The following is a 23,227-nucleotide window of genomic DNA, read 5'->3' as shown; positions in this document are numbered from 1 at the left end:
GCATAGGCCACAGTCTCCTGAATCAATCATAGCCGAGAGCTGTCAAAGATGTCCTCTATATTCTCCAGATGATGCAGGCTTTGTGATTAGTGAAAACCTTACAAAGGTAGGAGAGACAAATGATGCCTCCTCTGAGGGGGAACCAGGGTTGAAATCTCTTAAGAGCGGAATGGAGCCACCGGTAAAAGCCGTTGCCTCCAAATGTGTAGTGGCAGCCTCCGATGAGATTTCATCTCCTCAAAAGTATGCACTGTTACACACAACGGTGACATCCAAGCTGATATCCCATATACATGACCCGCCTTTTAAAGGTAAACAACTCTGCAGTAAGACGGGCATGTTTGAAGGAATAGAACTTGAACATGAAAGTACGAGAGCAAGAGATAAGACAGAAGAGACTAGCAGTCAAATCCGAATGACTGAGGATGTTCAGACCAGTATTTCTGCTGCAGAAACCTCTAGAGATTTTAAAAGTAAAATGTCACCAGAGGTGCCTTCAGAGCAGGTGTCAGGCTTAGAGTCTGAAATCCTATTTTCTGGTCAAGATGAACTTACCTCCACTTCACTTTGGCGGCCCTATGAGTCAAGTCAGCCAATGATTTCAGATAGCGATGAAACCCTATTACCTGTTGACGTAAGACAGAATTGGGTGACAAGATCGTCTTCTCCTGATTCATTAGTCAGTTCAGACATTGAGTATTCTGAGTTGTGTCCGGACGAGTTGTTCAATGACGACAGATCATGGTCACCAGATTCATCGCATTCTCCGGATACACATAGACCACTGTCTCCAGATTCACCCATTCCTGTGTATGGCTGCGTTACCTTTGAGCAGTTAGGTTATGCAAGCAATAGATCGTCGTCTCCCATATCCTTAGCTTCAGAGATTGAGTATTCCGAAATGTGTCTTGAGGAATTATTCAGAGAACAGAGGTCAGATTCACCTGAATCAGTGATTTCACTCGATATGTTTCGAACACTGTCTCCTGATTCACCTGTTCCTGAGTATGGACCTCCTATATTTGAAAATTTGAACTACTTAAGTAATAGATCATCCTCTCCCCTATCTCTGCTGTCAGATATTGAATACTCTGAAATATGTCTTGAAATGTTGTTAAGTGAAGACAGACCAGAGTCACCAGAATCAGGCATTATTGAAGAAGGCTTTAACAGGACCATTAGAGCCACACATGAGCAAAGACCATTATCACCAGAGTCCCTAACGTCTGAAAATGACTATTCCTCAACTTTCCTTTTGTGGCTTGAGGAAGAGAGAACATCGTCACCAGAATCCTTTACTTCATTAGATGAAGATAAACGTCTGTCCCCTGATTCCCCGATTCCTGAATATATTCATTCCACATGTGGTCAGATGGTATTTTCAACTAGCCGATCATCATCTCCCATATCGTTGGCATCCGATATTGAATACTCTGACCTGTACCTTGATGAATTGTTCCAAGAGGGGGGAACAGATTCACCAGAACCCATGAGCTTGTATGATGAAGGTATGGTCTTGTGTCCTGATTCACCTGTCCCTGACTACGGTCATGCTAAATCTGAGACAGTAATCTGCATGGGAAGTAGATCATCCTCACCCACATCACTTATATCCGACATTGAGTACTCAGAGTTGTGTCTGGAGGGGTTGTTCAATGAGGACCGATCATGGTCTCCGGAATCATCACATTCACCAGATGCATATAGACTACTGTCTCCTGACTCACCTATTCCAATGTATGAAGCTCCTATTCTTCAACAGTTGAATTACACAACAAATAGATCCTCTTCTCCCGTATCCGTCACTTCAGATATTGAATACTCGGAGTTGTGTCTTAGTGAGTTGTTTAGTGGTGAAGATCGGCCATATTCACCGGAATCAGTGAATTCACTCGATGTGTATAGACCTCCAGATTCACCTATTAATCAGTTTGGCTGCCCTATATTGGAGGAGTTCATCTTTACAGGAAGTAGATCATCCTCTCCTACATCTCTTGCTTCAGATATTCAGTACTCTGAAATCTGTCTTAAAGAGTTGTTCCAAGAAGAGAGACCACGTTCACCTGATTCATGCAATGAATGCAACGAACACAGACCACTGACCCCTGATTCACCTATACCTGAATATAGCTACCATACATTTGAACAGTTAAACTTCATAAGTGATAGGTCCTCATCTCCCATGTCTCTAGAGTCAGATATTGAGTACTCTGAGCCCTGTCTTGTACAGTTGTTTGATGAAGACAGGCCAGATTCACCAGAATCAGTCATTTTAGATGATGAAACCAGCATGAATGATTTGTCTGAACATAGACCATTCACTCCAGAATCTGCGACACCCGAGACAGACTACTGCTTATTTTTTTCTCTAAGTGGCTTGAAGAAGTCAGAGCCTCCTCTCCTGAATCGATTTCATCGCTCAATGAATGCAGGCCACTCTCCCCTGACTCACCCGTCCCACAGTTCATGATTAAAACAGCATCAGTAATGTATGCCAAAGATAGGTGTTCGTCACCTGAGTCCCTGTGCTCAAGTCTGGAGTACGCAGATGGCTATAATTTCCATATTGACGAACGTCCATCATCTCCTGAATCATTGACTGATGGCTATGATGGTAACAGTTGTCTCACAAGGCAAGACTCAGACTATGGGGCAGAAGGCAGTGTAGGTACTCCGAGAGTCACTTCCAGTCAGTCCTTGACACCTGACAATCAGTTATTCACTCCTTTGTCTGCAAAAACTGATTCAGAAAGAGAGAACATAAATCCAGTGGGAAAGAGAAAGGAGACTAGAAGCATTGGGCAGCAGCTGCCCGAGGATGCAAAGTGGTGTAAAACTGAATTTATACTGTTGGACATAGGAAATGAAGAACTCTGGTCAGAACAAGACACCCCCGATTCACCAGTTCCACTGTATGAAACTCTATTGACCAAGTCAATGCAGTCCACTAGTATCAAGCGCTTATCTCCCATCTCTGCAATATCAGACAGTGAAAGTGAGAGTGAGGAGTATGATCTAGAAGACTTGTTCGACCTTGAGGACAGGCCTTCATCTCCCGAGTCTGTTTCCTCCAATAGAGCTTTTTCTCCTGATTCCCCTGTTCCCCAGTTTAATATGTTTACAGTGCCAACCACTCAGTGGAACAGATCTATGTCTCCTCACTCTGCAACATCAGATGTTGAGTACTTTGACATCAACTTGACCTATGAACATGTGCCTAATGAGATGAGGCCAGACTCCCCTCTATCAGCACCTTCAGATGAGGCATTAAAAGATGTGCTTGATGAAAGTGGGACAATGTCACCTGATTCGCTATCCTCAGAGTCTGACGACAAACTGGCCTTCCTAGAGTATTGGTTTGAAGAACTGAGACCATCCTCACCAGGTTCTCAGACGTCATTGGATGAGTTTAGACCTCTCTCCCCTGACTCTCCCATTCCCCAATATACTAGTCATTTACCTGAAAACATAGTCACTGTAGCAGTTAAAAGTGATATGGGCCCATCACCTGCGCCAACATTATCAGATAATGAGTCTTGTCGTTCTTGGGATTATAATGAGCATAGGCCACAGTCTCCTGAATCAATCATAGCCGAGAGCTGTCAAAGATGTCCTCTATATTCTCCAGATGATGCAGGCTTTGTGATTAGTGAAAACCTTACAAAGGTAGGAGAGACAAATGATGCCTCCTCTGAGGGGGAACCAGGGTTGAAATCTCTTAAGAGCGGAATGGAGCCACCGGTAAAAGCCGTTGCCTCCAAATGTGTAGTGGCAGCCTCCGATGAGATTTCATCTCCTCAAAAGTATGCACTGTTACACACAACGGTGACATCCAAGCTGATATCCCATATACATGACCCGCCTTTTAAAGGTAAACAACTCTGCAGTAAGACGGGCATGTTTGAAGGAATAGAACTTGAACATGAAAGTACGAGAGCAAGAGATAAGACAGAAGAGACTAGCAGTCAAATCCGAATGACTGAGGATGTTCAGACCAGTATTTCTGCTGCAGAAACCTCTAGAGATTTTAAAAGTAAAATGTCACCAGAGGTGCCCTTCAGAGCAGGTGTCAGGCTTAGAGTCTGAAATCCTATTTTCTGGTCAAGATGAACTTACCTCCACTTCACTTTGGCGGCCCTATGAGTCAAGTCAGCCAATGATTTCAGATAGCGATGAAACCCTATTACCTGTTGACGTAAGACAGAATTGGGTGACAAGATCGTCTTCTCCTGATTCATTAGTCAGTTCAGACATTGAGTATTCTGAGTTGTGTCCGGACGAGTTGTTCAATGACGACAGATCATGGTCACCAGATTCATCGCATTCTCCGGATACACATAGACCACTGTCTCCAGATTCACCCATTCCTGTGTATGGCTGCGTTACCTTTGAGCAGTTAGGTTATGCAAGCAATAGATCGTCGTCTCCCATATCCTTAGCTTCAGAGATTGAGTATTCCGAAATGTGTCTTGAGGAATTATTCAGAGAACAGAGGTCAGATTCACCTGAATCAGTGATTTCACTCGATATGTTTCGAACACTGTCTCCTGATTCACCTGTTCCTGAGTATGGACCTCCTATATTTGAAAATTTGAACTACTTAAGTAATAGATCATCCTCTCCCCTATCTCTGCTGTCAGATATTGAATACTCTGAAATATGTCTTGAAATGTTGTTAAGTGAAGACAGACCAGAGTCACCAGAATCAGGCATTATTGAAGAAGGCTTTAACAGGACCATTAGAGCCACACATGAGCAAAGACCATTATCACCAGAGTCCCTAACGTCTGAAAATGACTATTCCTCAACTTTCCTTTTGTGGCTTGAGGAAGAGAGAACATCGTCACCAGAATCCTTTACTTCATTAGATGAAGATAAACGTCTGTCCCCTGATTCCCCGATTCCTGAATATATTCATTCCACATGTGGTCAGATGGTATTTTCAACTAGCCGATCATCATCTCCCATATCGTTGGCATCCGATATTGAATACTCTGACCTGTACCTTGATGAATTGTTCCAAGAGGGGGGAACAGATTCACCAGAACCCATGAGCTTGTATGATGAAGGTATGGTCTTGTGTCCTGATTCACCTGTCCCTGACTACGGTCATGCTAAATACGAGACAGTAATCTGCATGGGAAGTAGATCATCCTCACCCACATCACTTATATCCGACATTGAGTACTCAGAGTTGTGTCTGGAGGGGTTGTTCAATGAGGACCGATCATGGTCTCCAGAATCATCACATTCACCAGATGCATATAGACTACTGTCTCCTGACTCACCTATTCCAATGTATGAAGCTCCTATTCTTCAACAGTTGAATTACACAACAAATAGATCCTCTTCTCCCGTATCCGTCACTTCAGATATTGAATACTCGGAGTTGTGTCTTAGTGAGTTGTTTAGTGGTGAAGATCGGCCATATTCACCGAATCAGTGAATTCACTTTCGATGTGTATAGACCTCCAGATTCACCTATTAATCAGTTTGGCTGCCCTATATTGGAGGAGTTCATCTTTACAGGAAGTAGATCATCCTCTCCTACATCTCTTTCTTCAGATATTCAGTACTCTGAAATCTGTCTTAAAGAGTTGTTCCAAGAAGAGAGACCACGTTCACCTGATTCATGCAATGAATGCAACGAACACAGACCACTGACCCCTGATTCACCTATACCTGAATATAGCTACCATACATTTGATAAAGAGGATGGAGAAAATAGGACCCTTTCAGCTGAATTTAGACCTCTATCACCAGATTTGTTGACATTAAACAATGAGTATGATACATCACTGTTTGAATTTGGGTTTGATGAAGTAAGACCAGATTCACCCTTGTCGTTTTCCATAGTTGATAAATACAGGCCCCTGAGTCCTGAGTCTCCATTACCTTACTTCAGTGCTCCGAATCTTGAATGTGTTATGCCTCTTCTAGGCTGTACATCTCCTTCAACTGAATCACTGGTCTCAGACATTGAGCTGTCTGAGTTATGCCTTTACATCCTCTTTGACTATGAAAGACCAGAGTCACCTGAATCGGACTCAGTGAAATATGAAGTTAGAGAACATAGTGGTAGCCATAGTGATTTAGCTACCCATAGACAACCATATCTTGACATTTCTGACAGTGACATAGCACATTTGTGTCCGGATTACCCAGAACATGACACAAGGCATCTCTCTCCTCAAGCTTCTTCAGTTAGCGGAGTTACATGCTTGCCAAATGATTCACCATGTTCTCAGGTCAGAACATCATTATCTGATGATAGAGTACCATGTATTGGTGGTAGGTCACCCTTACCCAAATCTATCGCCTCAGATATTAATCAATCCAGGTTTGGTCTTGGTGAAATGTCCCGGGATCAGCCTGGATCTCCCAAATCTGACGTTTATGATAATGCACCTCAAGAAAGCACATCACTCTTCAGTGACAAAGATTCATCCACTCAATCATTCATAGCTGAAAAGGAGACCTCAAGTATTTCTCCTGTGTTCCAGCTGGTCTACAAAACAGCCCCAAGCAAACTTATCGCACATATGTATGACCCACTGTATAAAGGTGAAACATTTATAAGTAAGAGTGGTGTTTTTGAGAGGGTAGGTCTAAGGACAGAAAAATAGATTAGACATACTAAACATGCCACATTTTTTTTATTTAAGCCCCAAATAAGATAGATAAGAATCAAAACCACACCTACCACACAGTTCTGTTGAGAGATTTTGATTTCCCCAATTATTTAAAATAGCTATTGTGACATGATATTTAGTGCAATTAATATGTTTTTTTTTTTCATTTAGTCCAACAAGTGAATAGAGACCCAGTATAAACTGCACAATTATCCTATTAATAGCTGTCATTCAGAGTTACTCTGTAACCACAGTGTGGTAGGTGTGATCACTTGAAATCCCAAGTTTCTTAATGAAATTTGTTTGGACTATGAGATGATTCATTATATCAGGATTCTGCTATAATTTTATGGATTTGTCCTTTGAGTAGTTCTTAACTACAGTGTTAGGAAGTACACTTCCTAAAATGGAATGAAAATGATCCCCTTAGGTACAGTAATATTTTGAAAGCAAAGTCTATATCTGTAGCTATTTTAATTGATATTGAGAGAACTGTATTTAGAATGGAAAGACATTTAGTTGTGCGTGCTCAAAGGTAGAAAACGACTCTAAAATATGTTGTTATATTTGACCCTTTTTTCATGCAGAGTTTAGCATTTAGTCTTTACCAGATTTGTTTTAATATCTTCTGTTAGCATGGTATGCCTGGTCTTTGTGTGTTTTGCAGTGGAGTGTTATCTGTGGGAAACCTAACAGCAGAGACTGTGGTAATAGTAGCTGAAAAAGGTCTTCTGTTTTCTGATGTAACTATTTATTTTTAGAATGTCTCAAAGTGGTACCATACAGCAATTGGTTCATTATGCACACCCACAACCCAGTTTAATGGGGAGTTTGTTTTGACAAAAAGTGATTTTGAATAGATAATGCCCAGCAGATGTCAGGTCATTTTCAGTGAAAATTGGAGAATTCTGAATTTTACTACAACAAATACTGCTATGCAGAGGAGACCTTAGGTAGCAAATACTACAGAGATGAATACTACTACCAGAGGATGAGTGCCTAAGTGGAAGTACTAGTCAAGTCAACAGTATCAAAGGAGATGGTGGAAGAAGGAGAAGGGCGTTGAGGTAGTGGGAGGGAAGTGTAAGTGCATGTTAATTGTGTTGGACTGTTAGAAGTGTGAGGAGAGGAGGTACTGTAGGAGTTGGGTCTTCAAGAGTTTCTTTAAGATATAGATAGAGAGGGATGCCCCTACTCTGGTAGGACTTGGTAGGTTGTTCCACCATCAGGGAACTAAAAAGATTGAAGAACATTGTTTTGTCAACAAGTAATGTTGAATAGATATGGTCCAACAAATGTCAGGTCATTTTCAGTGAAGTTTTGGAGAATTTAGATTTTTTTTGAGTCATGTGGCAGTTGACATAATCCTTGAACTGAAAGAACCCAGAGCAATAAATCAAGAGCAACTTGATCGACAACAACAGAAAGAACAACAACAGAAGAAGACAATTTTGTTCAAGCGTATAAAAAGATGGAATATGGCCACCAATGGTGGAAAATGACCACCAAGAGACTCAAGACGATTGGGTTGGACACTACTCACTTGGAATGATGACAAAAGTTGTCAGCTGGCTCCCAGTGTTGGTAAGAGCACTTGCACTGAGGGATGCTGTGTTACCATAAATAGCGCTGATTCCCAGAGCACTGCTTCAGATGTAAAACCATAAGCAGCTACTAATGTCTGCTTCTTAGTTTGACTGTCGTGTTTTGCATGTTTGCAAGACCAACAGGATGAGTCTCTAATCCCTCTCACACACACACACACACACACACACACACACACACACACACACACACACACACACACACACACACACACACACACACACACACACACACACACACACAAAGAGTGATTCAGGAAGTCTCAGTATACTGCAGCCTCCTTTCTCTCCAGGCACCATGATCATAAACTACTGTACCATACAACCACCAGATTACATGAGCAGTCAAAAACATCAAGTCAGCAGTGGCATGGCAGTATTTTAACAGTCACTTCTCTCCCGGTAGACCAGCTGAACTGTGATTCAAGGAGGCTATGGAGCATGCTCTATGCTCACAGGTTCAGTTACGAGGGAGTGAAAGCTCTGCTTTTCATTGCATTTGCATAGTTACTCATGACACAAAGGTAAAGGTGACATGTAACATATTAGTGATGTCACATCATGTGCTGACTTTGCTTTGGTTGGATTTTGGTCTCAAATTTGAAAAAAAAAAAAAAAACTGTTATCATTCACATTTATTTATACAGTATTCAGTAGTGAGGTTAAAAGAATAAGATTGAAAAAAAGATTTCAGGCATAACAGTATCATTGTGTTGGTGCCCCTGAAATCTGCATGTGCTTTTTACACTGCCTCTACAATGCTGCACTTGTCCTAATGTTTTCCTTTAAGCTAAATTGTGATTTGTTTGAATGTTGTCCCATAGAATGAATGGTGGTTACAACACTAAGGCTATTTACCCAAAGGAGACATCTCATTTATGTTTTTTTCATCCCATTTCATGATTACATCTTAGGTTCCAGGAGCTTTGGATCAAAGGGTGTTACCTGATCCCGAGCCAATTGAAATGGAGGTTGGTTTTAAGGCCAGTGCATCCTTGATGCCACCTGTAAGAAATACATGTTCCCCTGCAAGTGAAGTGGAGCCGGTTGCACAGAGTGAAAAGTCATGTGATTTCAGTCTGTTTCCAGATGGATCAATAGACGTGCCGTTTACAGCTTATGAGTCTACTCCACTAGTGCCAGATCTCCTCAAATACACATCAAAAGACAGTCCGGATGACCCACCACAGGCTCCATGTCAACCTACAAATACACCTCACAGTGAACCAGTTATGCCAGCAGTGTCATCTGACGGATGTGAATACCATACTGATGAAAAGGAGATAAAAGGTGATGAGATCTCCCACCCTGAGGAAGAATTGGAAATTAGATTTGAGGAAACCCCACAAAGTCTTTACAGTGTAGGCATTATGTCCACAGAGACCAAAGATTCTTCTCCTAAGGAAGATCACAGTTACTCACTTAGTCTGGAGTCTGTGGACAGTGGCCTTTCAGCAGATGTCATATCAGATGATAGCTTAGTAGATGTCCCTGGGACATCTTGTGATTCATTGTCATTGTTTAGTCAGCCATGTTCTGAAGGACGTAGAGTAACCCCTGATCTTATAAAAATTACCTCTGGCTTAGTGAGACAGCAGGGAATAGATCCTGGCTCGTTGAGCAATATAGATCGAGTTGTGACATGGCAAAACCAAGGACCTGAAACACCAGATTGTCCTATTCCTACTCTATGTGTATCAGTCACTGATATGAAGACCCCCAAATCACCCAAGGAATGTGAAGAAGCTGTGGGCAGTGAGGTAAGCCAAGCCTCATCCACAGAACTGATTTCCCTTGCCGAGAAGTCTGAACAGACACTAGGCGTTGATGTCACTCCTGATAATCAAAATCTGTTGGTTCCTTCCCTGATGGGATCTGATGTAAGGGAAGAAGGAAAAAATATTTCTCAAAACCAGATCCATCTTGATCCAAGACAGGGTCATTTAGACATGGTTAAGACTGCTGAAATGAGTTGTAAACCCATTTGTGAACTTACTGAATCATCATGCCAGTCAAGCTCTGTCACACCTGGATCCCATACGGATGACAATGCACACGTTGAGGAGACATATGTGTGTAAAACTACTCTTGACTTTCCACATTCATGGATGCCTTCTGGAACTACTCTGCATACTACTGATGACACAAATGTCTATATCTCAGATGGGACACCACAGACAGCAGTTACGTTGTCAACACGCTTTGATTTTGAGGTTGGAGCCATTGACTTCATCCCAAAACAGGCTGAGACAATGGAAAGGGCTTCCAATAATTTGGTGAATATTCTATACGCACATGATAAGGAAACTGTTGCCGATCCTACACTTATCCCATGGTCCCATCAGCCTGTGCCCATGACAGATGGTCTGCACTCACAGGAGGACGATGAATCAGATATCATTCAGCCTGCACATAAATCTCCCCATCCATTTTCACAAATTCCATTGTCAGCTTTAGTTAACCTAGGTCAGACAGATATTGGAGATACTTCTTCTTACCAGCTACTGATGACTCCAGAGGAATGGTCTTTGGCTACTCCTTCTATCTGTTCAAAGGCAGAAATCAATGAAATATCTAAAAATAGCCATGGAGAGCCAAGCACTGTATATGCAGAGCAGCTCTTGAATGAAGGTACTCTACCTGAAGACGCAGAACCTGCTTTGAGGGATGTTCCAGAGGAACAGGACATGTTCTTGAGCCAAGAGAGTCTGTGTACTCTACAGTTCTATGATACTATGGCTGATGAAAAGCCTAATGCTCAGGTACTCCAACTCCATGACGACTCAGACCCAGAGATGTACTTTGACTGTAAGCAAACCATTTCAGATCATTCTGAAACAGAGCCTGAGGTGATAAGGAAATTGCACTTTCATCCAAGGAAGGACTCCCTCCTTGGAGTCAAAATGAGACAAAAGAGCCCAAGGAGTCTCATGCGGAAAAAGCAACACCGTAGAGCCTTGCTGTCATCAGGAAGTGAGGACTATGAGGACGCCGTTTTCCCCCATGAGCCCCCAGCCTTACATATTAAGAGAGATGGTCCAGTCACTTCCCTGAGTGCTAGACGAGTCTGTAGGCAGGTCCCCCAGGAGGTTCTCCGTCATGGGGCAGAGGAGCATGTGGTCAATGGTGGCTGTCTAAAGAGGGTAAGGGTCATTTGAGCTCCTCCATCCTGCCTGAAGCTGCCTGTCATGCACCTCTGCCACCTGATGTTGATATGAGCTCTTTGACCCTGGAAAATATACTTAACTTAGGATATGGATTTAACAAACCTATAACAAACTAACTAGTGTGGCTCATTTTTTTTTTTTTAAAGTCCATTACTGTTTCACAAGTAACATTAACAAGCTAACAGCCCAATTTCTTCAACTTTTGTAGAAATGACTTGCACACAGACTTACTTCTAAGTTGCTGTGAGTGTGTTGATAAGCACTATTCCCCCTAACTTCTGGTGTGTGTTATAACAGGCATCCCACAAGCATCTAGAGGAAAACATGGTTGTGCATGGGAAATCTGATCTTACACTACCACCTCTGTGTACTTCGTCTGAGCTCTTTTTGAAGTGTAAAGGCTTCACTGTGATACACTATGCATTTTTCCTGCTTGGCTAGGAGGTTGCAAAAGAGCTAGGTGTGCTGTCAGATAGTTCTGAAGAGGACGTGCTGACCACCAGAGTCGTTCGAAGGAGAGTTATCATCCAGGTACACATGCGGAGCTCAGAGCGGGGCGACTAGGAGGTTCTGTTGCCCTGCCCTGCCCTGCATGTGGGATGTGGTTGCCCTGTGGGGTTGGTTTGTAAAGTGTGATGTTAACGGAGAACCTCTGAGCAATCACAATGAATCTAAGTAACATTTTAATTAAAAAAAGTAGCCAGATTACTAATGTTCGATAGCTATAAAGACAACTATAGCTATAATGGTATGAGCATCCGCACTAACCAATGATAAGGAAAGGTTCTTCCTCATGTGGATTTATTTGATGTCTATAATTTTATTGACTCTGATTGATTGGCAGTTTTCTATCGTTCTCAAAATTGCTCTGAAAATGGTCTCTAATAATATTGTTTTTCTTGCCTTGTTATAGTATGTGGTGTGGATGCTGTGTTGTGAATTAACTTTAAAGGCTTCAACCAGGTGTTCTAAACCAAACCCTTCTCTAACCACTGACCTCTGACTCCACAGCACACTCTAGTGGATACTGAACGACTAGCAAGTGGTCAGATTGTAACCTCATTCTCCCCTTTACTCTTCCAACAGGCAGATGAGTTCCCAGAACTATCTCCAGAGACCACATCAGAGGAGCAGTATGTGGATGAGCATGGGAATATGGTGGTTAAGAAGGTACAAAGTCTATATTTGATCTGTCTGGAGTTTTGCATTGTGCCAAAGTATATTACATGTTGATTCAAACATGTTGATTCAAACAACTGTAATTTGGCCAATAATTTTCTCAATATGCTAAACTGCTTTGATCTTGCCCTGCGTGTGAACTTTCCCACCCACTCAAAAGGTCACACTCTTGATCTTGTCTGCGCCGCAGGCATCTCTCCATCACCTTTGTCCTAAGAATGTCTCTGTCACTGACCACAAAGCTGTAATGTTTAATATTGCTGTTCCTGAGCCTCATCGCTGTCCCCATGCTTCATGCTCCATCACATATAAGAACACCAAGAACATTAACACAGCTGAGCTATCGGACACACTACAATCCCAACTCATGGACAAGCCACTTAACTTGTGTCCTGATGATCTTATCCTACTCTACAACTCTCATCTATCTGATACATTAAATAATCTGGCCCCCTTGAAAGCACACACTGTCTCCTTTCTACGCTCTGCTCCATGGTTTACACGTGAGCTGCGCAAAATGAAGGCTGCTAGCTGCCAACTGGAGCGACGTAGCAGAAGGACTGGCCTAACTGTTCACACACAGGCATATAAAGACCATGTATTGGCCTACAAGGAGGCTCTTAATGAGGCTAAATCTGTGCATTACTCCACCATCATTGCCAGAGGTCAGAATAACCCTAGAGCCCTCTTCTCCACAGTCAATAAACTACTCCAGCCTAACAAACCCTTTCCACTTACCCCTTCAACTGATCTTTGCTGTGACTTTCTTGATTTTTTCCAAAACAAAGTTAGCACCATCTACAGGCAATTTCAATTACTCCCCACTGTTGCTACACTGAGTGATGCCCCCACTACCCCTGCATTACCAGTCCAGTCCTTCGCTGCTTTTACACCTGTGGATGAGCACTTTGTCCATGACCTTGCCACTAAGGCTAGGTCCTCTACCTGCCCCCTGGACCCTATGCCTACTCCACTGGTCAAGACCTGCCTGCCGGTGCTGTGCCCCCTCCTCGTTCACATTATAAATTCATCTCTTCTCACTGGTTCTGTCCCTCACTCTCTCAAAAAAAATGCAGCTATCACTCCTGTTCTTAAAAAAACTGGAGCAGCTACTGATGATCTTGAAAACTACCGTCCCATCTCCAACCTGCCATTTATTTCCACACTCCTTGAGCGCACTGTAGCCACACAACTCCAAGAACACCTGACTGCTCATGCCCTATGTGTTTCAGTCTGGTTTTAGGGCTCAGCACAGCACTGAGACGGCCCTGGTCAAGGTCATAAACGACCTACTCATTGCGGCTGATACAGGTTGTGTCAGCATTGTATTACTGCTGGACCTTACAGCTGCCTTCGACACGGTCACACAATGCTCACCAAGTTGGAAACACTCTTGGGTATCACTGGCACTCCACTCTCCTGGTTTAGGTCATATCTCACAGCAAGGGAACAGTTTGTCTCCATAGGTAATTTCAGGTCCCCCAGTTCACCCCTCTCACATGGTGTTCCCCAGGGTTCTGTCCTAGGTCCCCTGCTCTTTGTCATTTACATCCTTCCCCTTGGTCATATTTTACGTCAGTATGGTTTAAACTTCCACTGCTATGCTGACGACATACAAATCTATATTCACACTAAGCCCTCCCACACACTTTGTCCCTCCAACCTGGTTACCTGTCTCAATGCCATAAGCAACTGGATGAGACAGAACTTTTCTCAAATCAAACCATGACAAGACAGAAGCCATACTCATTGCCACACCATCTGTACTGAAAAAGCTCAAACAATCACAGTTATCCATCCCTGGCTACTTCACCACCACTACCGCTGAAGTCAAAAACCTTGGTGTCATAATTGACTCTATTCTTTCCTTTGACTCTCACATCAAATACATCACTAAAACAGCCTCCTTCCACCTCAAAAACATTTCTAAACTCTGCCCGTCCCTTAACCCCACCACTGCTGAGACTCTCATTCATGCTTTCATAACCTCCAGATTTGACTACTGCAATGCCCTGCTCTTTGGTGTCTCAGCAAAGAGATTAGACAGGCTACAATACATACAAAATTCTGCTCTAAGAGTTCTCACCCGTAACAGGCCCTGGCAACATATCACTCCCATCCTGCATTAACTACACTGGCTCTATGTACAATACCGTATTCAATTCAAAAGACCTTCTTGTCTTCAAAGCACAACATAATCTTGCACCCTCTTATCTTTCAAGCCTCCTGACCCCTTACCAACCAACCCGCACCTTACGCTCCACTGATGCCCACCTCCTATCCACCCCCACTGCACATTTCCGTTCCAGGGGTGACAGGGCCTTTAGCGTGGCTGGCCCCAAACTCTGGAATTCCCCCACACTGTCCACCTTTAAATCCATGTTAAAAACTCACCTTTTCACTCTTGCTTTTCCTCCCTACTCATAGCCATGCCTCCTCCATCCCACTCACTCCTCTATTACTGTTTTATTTTATTTTACTTTTGTTGCCAATGTTTGTCTCCTGCTAAATGTATAGTGTGTTTTACTAAGTGTACTGTCTACTTGTACTGTCCCTGTATATTGCTTTTATGTCTATGTTCTCTTGTATACTGTCTCTGTTTGATGCTTTTATGTTGTTTTTATGTCTATGTTGTTTTTATGTCTATGTCCTCTTGTGTTATTGTACAGTGTCTTTGGATGACTTGAAAGGCGATTTAAATAAAATGTATTATTATTATTATTATTATTATTATTATTATTATTACTGTAATTGAGTTTAGCGTTACTATATATTTGGTCAATTGGGGTTATTTGTTGATTTTTCAGGTTACCAGGAAGATAATCAAGCGCTGCATATCTGATGGAGTTGAGAGGGAGGATGTGATGAATGAAGGAACAACACATGGCTCTGTAAGAGTGAGAGAAGGGGACGGCTACTCCAAAGTGATCAAGAGGACAGTCCTGAGGAGTGAAGGGGACCAGACAGAGGTGTGTGTGTGTGTGTGTGTGTGTGTGTGTGTGTGTGTGTGTGTGTGTGTGTCTGTGTGTGTGTGTGTGTATGTGTGAGTACGTGTGTGTGTGTGTGTATGTGTGAGTATGTGAGTGTGTGTTGCAGTGACTTTGTCTGTGTTTGTGACGCTGGTGCACCCAAGGTGCAATTTGAATTGTGAATACGATAGTGACTGACTGCTTATAACACGTGTGCTGCCAGGTGACATTTTGAATTCTGAATACGATAGTGACTGCTTATAACACGTGTGCTGCCAGGTGACATTTTGAATTCTGAAATACGATAGTGACTGCTTATAACACGTGTGCTGCCAGGTGACATTTTGAATTCTGAATACGATAGTGACTGCTTATAACACGTGTGCTGCCAGGTGACATTTTGTGAGATGCCAAGTGCATCTGCCCGTGGAGCGGAGGAGGAGGAGGAAAGTCGGGAGGTCAGCCAGGTGGTCCAGACATCGCTCGTGCAGGGGGAGAGGATGGAGACGCATCATGGAGACCCCGCACTCGCCTCCGATCTCCCTTCCCCTCAAGATGACTTCAGTGAGGTCAGTGATCAGTCATTCTGTCAGTGCTCAGGGTAACAGACTCTACTTATTGACTGTTATCGTGTCAACCAGCCACATAATCACATTGCAGCTCTGAGTCAGTGTGTTCAGTATATACATAGATACAGTACGGAAAATGCTCTCATGATTTACATCATGGGGTTTCCATGTAATCCTAGCTTTGTATCTTTCACTCTGTGCTAGATCCTATTCCAGCAGTCAGTCTGGCAGCACTCACAGGTGGCTTCACAGGTGTGGGGCTCATGCAGTTGTCTAGTTTCCAGTGTGTTTCTCAATGCTTACCCCCTCCCCAATCTCTGCTCACACTCCCAGGCCATGAGGTATATGGGGCTCTCAAAGAAAGGTCATGTTCCCCGGATTATAGAGCAGCACATTGTGAAGGAGGATGGAACTGTGATCAGGAGGTTTGGGAGATACGCATGGTGTTTGTGTGTGGGTGTGTGTGTGTGTGTGTGTGTGTGTGTGTGTGTGTGCTTGTGTGTGTGCACTTGTGTACGAGTCCATGAGTGCATGCTTGTATGTGTGTGTTTACTGTGTGTGTGTGTGTGTGTGTGTGTGTGTGTGTGTGTGTGTGTGTGTGTGTGTGTGTGTGTGTTGTGTGTGTGTATGCGTGTATGTGTGTGTGGGTGGGTATGCGTGTCCATGTCCATGAGCATGAGTATATGTGTGCTTGTCTGTGTGTGTATGTGAGGGTAAAACAAAACAAGTGTTACAAAAAGACACCATCAACCACCAACACCATTATGCATGTGGTGCTGGAACATTATATGCTGGAAATATGATTGTGCGAATAGCAGGAAATGATAACTGAATGCTTGGCCCTTTGCTATCTCTCCTCACTTACCAAAATGACCGGTTCTTTCGTTTGCTCTGTCTGTGTCTGTCTCAACTATCTCCATTGCTTTGCTTGTGGTACTCTACTGGACCACACAGCCTATTTCGGCCCCCATTGAGCAGTGAAATCTGTCCTCATTTCAACCCCTTCTGTGTCTGCCAGGAACCGCATGCGTAAGGCGCACACACAGAGACGGACCCTGGTGAAGGATGCTGAGGGTCGGAGGAGGGTCACCGTCGAACGGGTGGATGGCAGAGCTCCTAACCCCTGCCTTCACACCTGTCACCCCGGCAACGTCCAGCGGCATTTTCACCATCTCATTCACCAAAACTGTGCAGAGAGCAAGAGGCCGGAAGACCAGGAGGAGTGAAGGGCCTCCGCTCTTTCTTGCCTTGCTCATTCCCCGATTTTCCCCCGACCCAAGATGTGGCCCCGCCCAAACATGCCAATACGCTATGCACCGCGCTCTGCCATCTCAGAAAACACGTGTCTAACAGTCTTCCTGTTCACACACGGGATAGGTCTTGGTTGGCTTGAGTTCACAGGCAGAGGGTTTACGTTTTCCTCTTATTTTTTGTAGCTTGTTTTTTTTTCTTAGTCTTTATTTTCACTTGGATAGATTTTTTTCCTTGAAATTCTTCCGTGTACACTTTTAAATGACTGTACTTTTTTGCTGTTTTGTGACCAAAGAATTTCCTTTTTGATTTTCCTTGTTGTTGTTGTTATTATTTACCCTGATTTTATGTCTTGACAGTGTTGTTGAGCTTTTAGGAAAAGTCTAGAAGGCATTTTCCTCAACACCCACCTCAGATGGACACTAACCAATAGTTCTACTCATAACAAACCGGCTTTGGTTCAGCAATGTGTTTACTGCAGTGCTCTATCATAATCATGGTACTTAGATATCATTAAATGAAATCTAACCTTATCATTCATTACATGACCAATTGTTCTTCAAGGATAAAGGTTACAGCTCTCAAATGAATACAAATCTTCTTGACACTTCATTTGACATGATCTTATGAGAAAATCAACAGGATTTGACAGTACTTATCATAGTGGGTCATGTCTGTCTCAGATAACCCAGACGTAACATCAAATGCTGTGTTTTCCCCCACTTGAACATCTGGGCCACCGTACACAGACCTTACTCTTTATGATAACCTGTATGTACACTGTATCTCAATGATCATGTGAAGTAAAGGGTTAAAGTCATCTGTTATTAATACAGATGCTGCTATCTGCTGTCGGAGTGTTCTGTGTATGTGTTACCTGTCTTTGAAAGTATATACAATGTGCATTTTTAGAGAAAAAATGACAGTAGTCCACATTAGCTACATATAAGGATTATAGCAGGCATGACTAGTTAGCATCTGTCACTTACTATTTGCAAAATCAATTTCAAATTCTGAATCTACCTGCATTTCCCCTGTCTTCCCTGTCAGATACCTGAGCAGCACGAGGTGTTTACTGTTTTTTCCCCCTCTGTCTGTCTGTGCTTTGAAATGCACTAGCACCATGTCCTTCCCTATCTGATGAAATCAGTACTTTTGCCTTCGTTCTCTTTGTGTAGCCTTTGTGTAAGAGTGATTGAACAAGTTAATGGAAACTCCAAACAACAACTTCAATCAGGCGCTGCTTACATTTGAAAAAACAAAACAAAAAAAGTGTTATTTTATGTGATGTCTCCATAATTTATCCTCTCACTCTCCCCTGTTACCAAGGAGTGCTGATTGTACCCCCACAGATGTAGCAGTCTACCCAAGTCATTTAAAAACTCACATGTATTAACTAATTATACTTGAGAGATGTTTTAGACTAAACCAAAAGGCTAGCAAAGGAACGTGAATCTTGGGTGTCAGGACTAATGTGAAAGAGGACGAGTAAGTGGCTGAGGGCAGTTCAGAGTGTAACAGATTGTATGGGTGTGTACAGGTCTGTGTTGTGACGGTTTGCCTGATATGGGTCTTATTTACAGTATAGCAGCTTGGTGCATCAGAAAACATTGTTGTAGTTTAACCCTTTTAAGCCCTTTTTGGAAAGTGGAGAGCATTTGTGTATGGTTTCATGTCTCTTTGATGTGACCTGCTCCAAAGCTAAAAGAGTCCAGTAGCAAAGAGGATTGGCTTTTTCTTTTTTCCTCTCTCTGAAATGTATTGACCTTAGAATGCCTGACCATGTGTATGTGTGGAGACTGTATGAGTAGCTGTGAGTACAGAGGGGGTGTAGGGCGGCTAGAGCGAGATTCACTTATCGGACACGTACTGTATGATGATAATACTGATTGAGCTACACACTGAATGTTTTTGATCCTTTTTTTTTTCACCGGCTTTTGTGTGTGAAATCAACAACAGGAAATTACAGATCTCACTGTGACAGGCTGCCTTTTTTATTTATTTAATTTATTTGAGCCAACATCCTGTGTCTGTGTTGACGACTATATACAAATATACATAAATATATCTATCTATCAGGGCATGTATTAGTTTATTATCTGACTTTTAAAAAAAAAAAAAAATTTAAACACAATACAATGGCTGCAGTGTGTACATGGCTGACAGAGAATAAAACTGTACAACTGTTCATCTTTTGGCTTCTGTGTTCTGTCCTCTAGAATGTGGTGATGTCCTAAAGTGTCCTTTCCTCACACAGCCCACCTTCTGTTCATGCTACAATAAACCTCCCAGGTATAGTTCGAACCAGAGGAAGACTTTTCATAAATATCTGCAATAGCAATTTGTTGTAAATAGATAGGTGCCCTAATATAAAAGTTTAGTCTGCTCAACTCCCCTTTCACTGTTTAAGCCATGTTTATGCCTTATAATATAGTTATTGACTGTTTTGTGTTGCTACTACACGTCAAGACAAAAATCTATTAAGATATCTAATAATTATGCTTAGCTCTTTAAGGTCAAGGAAGTGACTAGGCAAAGTAAACAAAGCACAACAAAAAACATGTAAATATCACACCTTTATTTTTATTATGTCTTAAATATGTTGAATTTCTATCGCCACCCTGGCAGCAAATTATTTACTCTATTATCTCCAAATTGGCCCTTGTGGCGGTGCAACTTTCAGCAGAGGAATTTCTTAACCCTCAAGAGAAGAAAAGGAAGAAGTACAGTACATTAAAAGAAAAAATGGCAAAGAAAACGACAATGATGGTATCGGCATAGTCCCATTGACATGAGAGCACCAGAGGTTAAAGCTCCTGGTATATCATCAAGGAAGACCATTCTGACATCAGTACGATACAACGCAACCCCCGCTCCTCTCCTCTTGACCGACACTGAGACGCAAGAGCGCTACAAGGGCAGTGTGCATGCTAGATATAAGGGCTCGGCCTCCCCCCTTCTCTCCATCACCACACCTCTGGAGATCAACATACTGTGTGGCAATGAACAGAAGAAGCAGTGGCTTGAGAGGCAATGATCTCTACTTGTGCCATTTGAATGTAAAGTAGTAAAGAGAGAATTGACCTACAACAACTGACAAAAGGTAAAAATTAGCTACAGTCTTATGGTTGATTAATTGTGCTGGATATGTGGTAGTACAACTATCATTATCGGTAGTGTTGTTATTGTTGGATGATACTGAAAATGAAAAAAAGAAGATTGATTCCATAGGGAGACCATTAAATCCACAATTTTATAAACAAAACAACTAAATAATAAATATATAACACATGTTGAAAAACAGCCCCCCATGCATAACTCAATTTGTCAAATTGATATATATTATATATGCTACATTCTCCTATTTTTAATTTTTAAAATATGCAACTGTGTAAAGGTAAACATACAACATCTGCAAACAGTCTGCAGTTGAACTACCCTTTACAATTAAGTTTCTCTGTTGGAATTTAGTTCCAAACATTTGAAGCTAGCGGAAAATAAAACATTGCCTGTGGATTGCATTTACTAAAATCATAGCTCAGCTGAAAGCGTGGATATCAGTTGAATGATCATTTTGATTTTTTTTCTTTTAACAACCACAACATATGTACATCACCAGAACAATAGCAAGCTCAATATTAACATTCTTATCTTTCAAATTGTTCGTATTGCACACACTCACATAGACATAAAAATACATAACAGACATATCTATACATTTACAATGCATACCAAAACAGCTTGTTAAAAATAAACATGAACAAAAAAACCTAATATGTTAAAAATACACTTTTTGATAATGTCCAGATACATGGCCCGCTTGGGGAGAGTGATGTCCTTTCAAAAAATGTCTTGACACTCTGGTCCTGTGCGATTGGGGGTAAACAACCCTCATGAAAAGAAAGGAGCTGGATTAGGGATGAGAGTTGTTGAGAAACAGTGCCATCTTGTGACAGACTGCTCAAGATTATTTTGTTGACGGCTGTGTTCGACCAGGGTAAACTGAAGCATTTATCATCAATTAACTACAAAATACGCACACAGACAAAAAGTGATTTTTTACAATTAATTTGTAGATTAATTGCAATTGAGAGAGAGATTGATAGAGAAAGAGAGAAAGAGAGAGGGAGAGAGATAGAGATGATTACGCAAATGGAAAAAACACTTGCTTTTTTCTTTCACCAATGCTACAGTTCTGAGAACAAGCTCCTCCAAGCAACAGAAGACATGGACATCTGAGGATGATCACATGTTAATGATGGAAAAGGACTAAAGGACAATGAATGGGCCAAATGTGAACATTATGAATGATCACATTTATAAACCACTGTCCTCTATTTCTAGACCTCATGACTAGGGTATCATCAAGGTAGGCCATGTTGAAATGAGTGTATCTTTGACATTGTACCCTACAACTTCATGTTTCCACATCAGTTACATGCCTAAGTATACACTCACATTTATGCAATCAACCTGTATTTTAATGCCATTTCTATATCTCCAAATAACTCAAATTCCCTCTAACATAACCATCTGCCTATATACATATGGGCGCTTCTATAAAGTTGGCCATTTTCAGTGTGGATAGAGGCCTGTGAGTAGGTGGTAGAGAGAGAAGGATGGGCAGAGGATAGTAGGAGATAGAGAGAGAGAGAGGGAGGGAGGGAGAGAGAGAGAGAGAGAGAGAGACATTAATGGGTATGAGGGAGGCAAACATAGAAAGGGATGGAGGTTAAGATTGGGCTTCCTGACAGGGGCTTGGTTAGCTCAGTGCCACGCTGCTCGGGCCATCTCTACTTGACGGGCACGCTGGGTGCTCCGGAGCGGTGGAAGTGGATGTTCTGCCACTTGCCGTCGCGGCGGTGCCACACACGGGTCTCCTCGGACTGCATGGTGCGGGGCATGCCACTGGCATCCATGTACTGGGTCAGGCGAATGTAGGCGATGCAGGCGGCGTCCTCGCCAATCAGGTGCACGTGCGGATTCAGAAGGATGGTGTGGACTGGCTTGTTTCCTTTGGAAAGAGCTGGAGCAAAAGCCCCACAACATAAACAAGAGGCCAGGACACAACAGCACCTTCCTTCAACCACGTGAGGCCTTCCATCACACCGCTCGAAAAGACAATACATCTCCTGTGAAAAGTAGCACTACCAAAGCTCTACTGATGTCATCAACATAGGCCTACAAGATAATGAGCAGGCCCCACACATTTATGCTCATACCAGCAACACCAGTCAGGCTTTTAAACATCATGTTCTACATTCTAATATATTTCCATTGCCAGTGTCATTTATACTGTGCAATGACTAAATGGCTAAATATATATAATAATATATTATAATAAATTCATAAGTGTGAGTGTGGGCCATAACCAGTTGCACCTATATCAAACCTGATTGGGTCTCTAACAAATGGAAATACCTATATCAAAGCAATAACATTACAGTGTACTAATAAATAAAATAGAAATAGAATTGTACCACAGTTGATATTCTTTGCTATTCTGATCTTTACTCAAAAGAGCTGAAACTAACTTGTTTTTGTAGTGAATGGAATGCCCTCCCTGCCTGTACTAGTGACCTCCACTTAACAGTGCACTGGGTGACATTCTTCATCCACACTTAAGCCAGCAGATATAGTTTTATTTGATTTGGACTGGAACTGATTAGATGCAGCTCAGTTAGAAGGTCTGTAGCCTCTGGCCCTGTGTAAGAGCTCTGGGACATACTCCTCTCCTCTCCTGCTCCTCCCTGCACTTATTACTGACTGAGCAGGGATTACGGGAGAATACGGAAGGTGATTAGAGATAGCTTTAGTATTCACACTCAAAATCTACACCACTCTTCATTTACAAAA

At 42.3% G+C, this 23,227-nt stretch overlaps 2 protein-coding genes across 9 annotated transcripts in view; one reads left to right on the top strand and one right to left on the bottom strand.

Annotated features, from left to right (window-relative positions):
- ank2a (ankyrin 2a, neuronal) overlaps positions 1-19,068 on the top strand; it is a 64,053-nt gene extending 44,985 nt beyond the window's left edge. For both annotated transcript variants that reach the window (XM_048240058.1, XM_048240067.1), the window contains 5 exons: positions 12,490-12,573; positions 15,390-15,551; positions 15,944-16,120; positions 16,454-16,545; positions 17,139-19,068. In XM_048240058.1, the coding sequence (XP_048096015.1) occupies positions 12,490-12,573; positions 15,390-15,551; positions 15,944-16,120; positions 16,454-16,545; positions 17,139-17,346 (723 nt within the window). In that variant the 3' untranslated portion in view covers positions 17,347-19,068. The remainder of the gene's footprint in view (positions 1-12,489; positions 12,574-15,389; positions 15,552-15,943; positions 16,121-16,453; positions 16,546-17,138) is intronic.
- Positions 19,069-19,934: 866 nt separating this feature from the next.
- The window catches only part of camk2d2 (calcium/calmodulin-dependent protein kinase (CaM kinase) II delta 2), a 37,881-nt gene continuing 34,588 nt past the window's right edge, over positions 19,935-23,227 (bottom strand). For 6 of the 7 annotated variants that reach the window (XM_048240104.1, XM_048240078.1, XM_048240084.1 and 3 more), the window contains one exon: positions 19,935-22,397. In XM_048240104.1, coding sequence (XP_048096061.1) covers positions 22,165-22,397 — 233 coding nt within the window. In that variant the 3' untranslated portion in view covers positions 19,935-22,164. The remainder of the gene's footprint in view (positions 22,398-23,227) is intronic. The other variant, XM_048240093.1, reaches the window with a different exon arrangement.

This window comes from Alosa alosa, chromosome 1 (genome assembly GCF_017589495.1).
Source record: "Alosa alosa isolate M-15738 ecotype Scorff River chromosome 1, AALO_Geno_1.1, whole genome shotgun sequence".
Classification (NCBI taxonomy): Eukaryota; Metazoa; Chordata; class Actinopteri; order Clupeiformes; family Clupeidae; genus Alosa; species Alosa alosa.
Note: the sequence above shows the minus strand (reverse complement) of the source record. Positions and strands in the feature narration are given on the sequence as shown.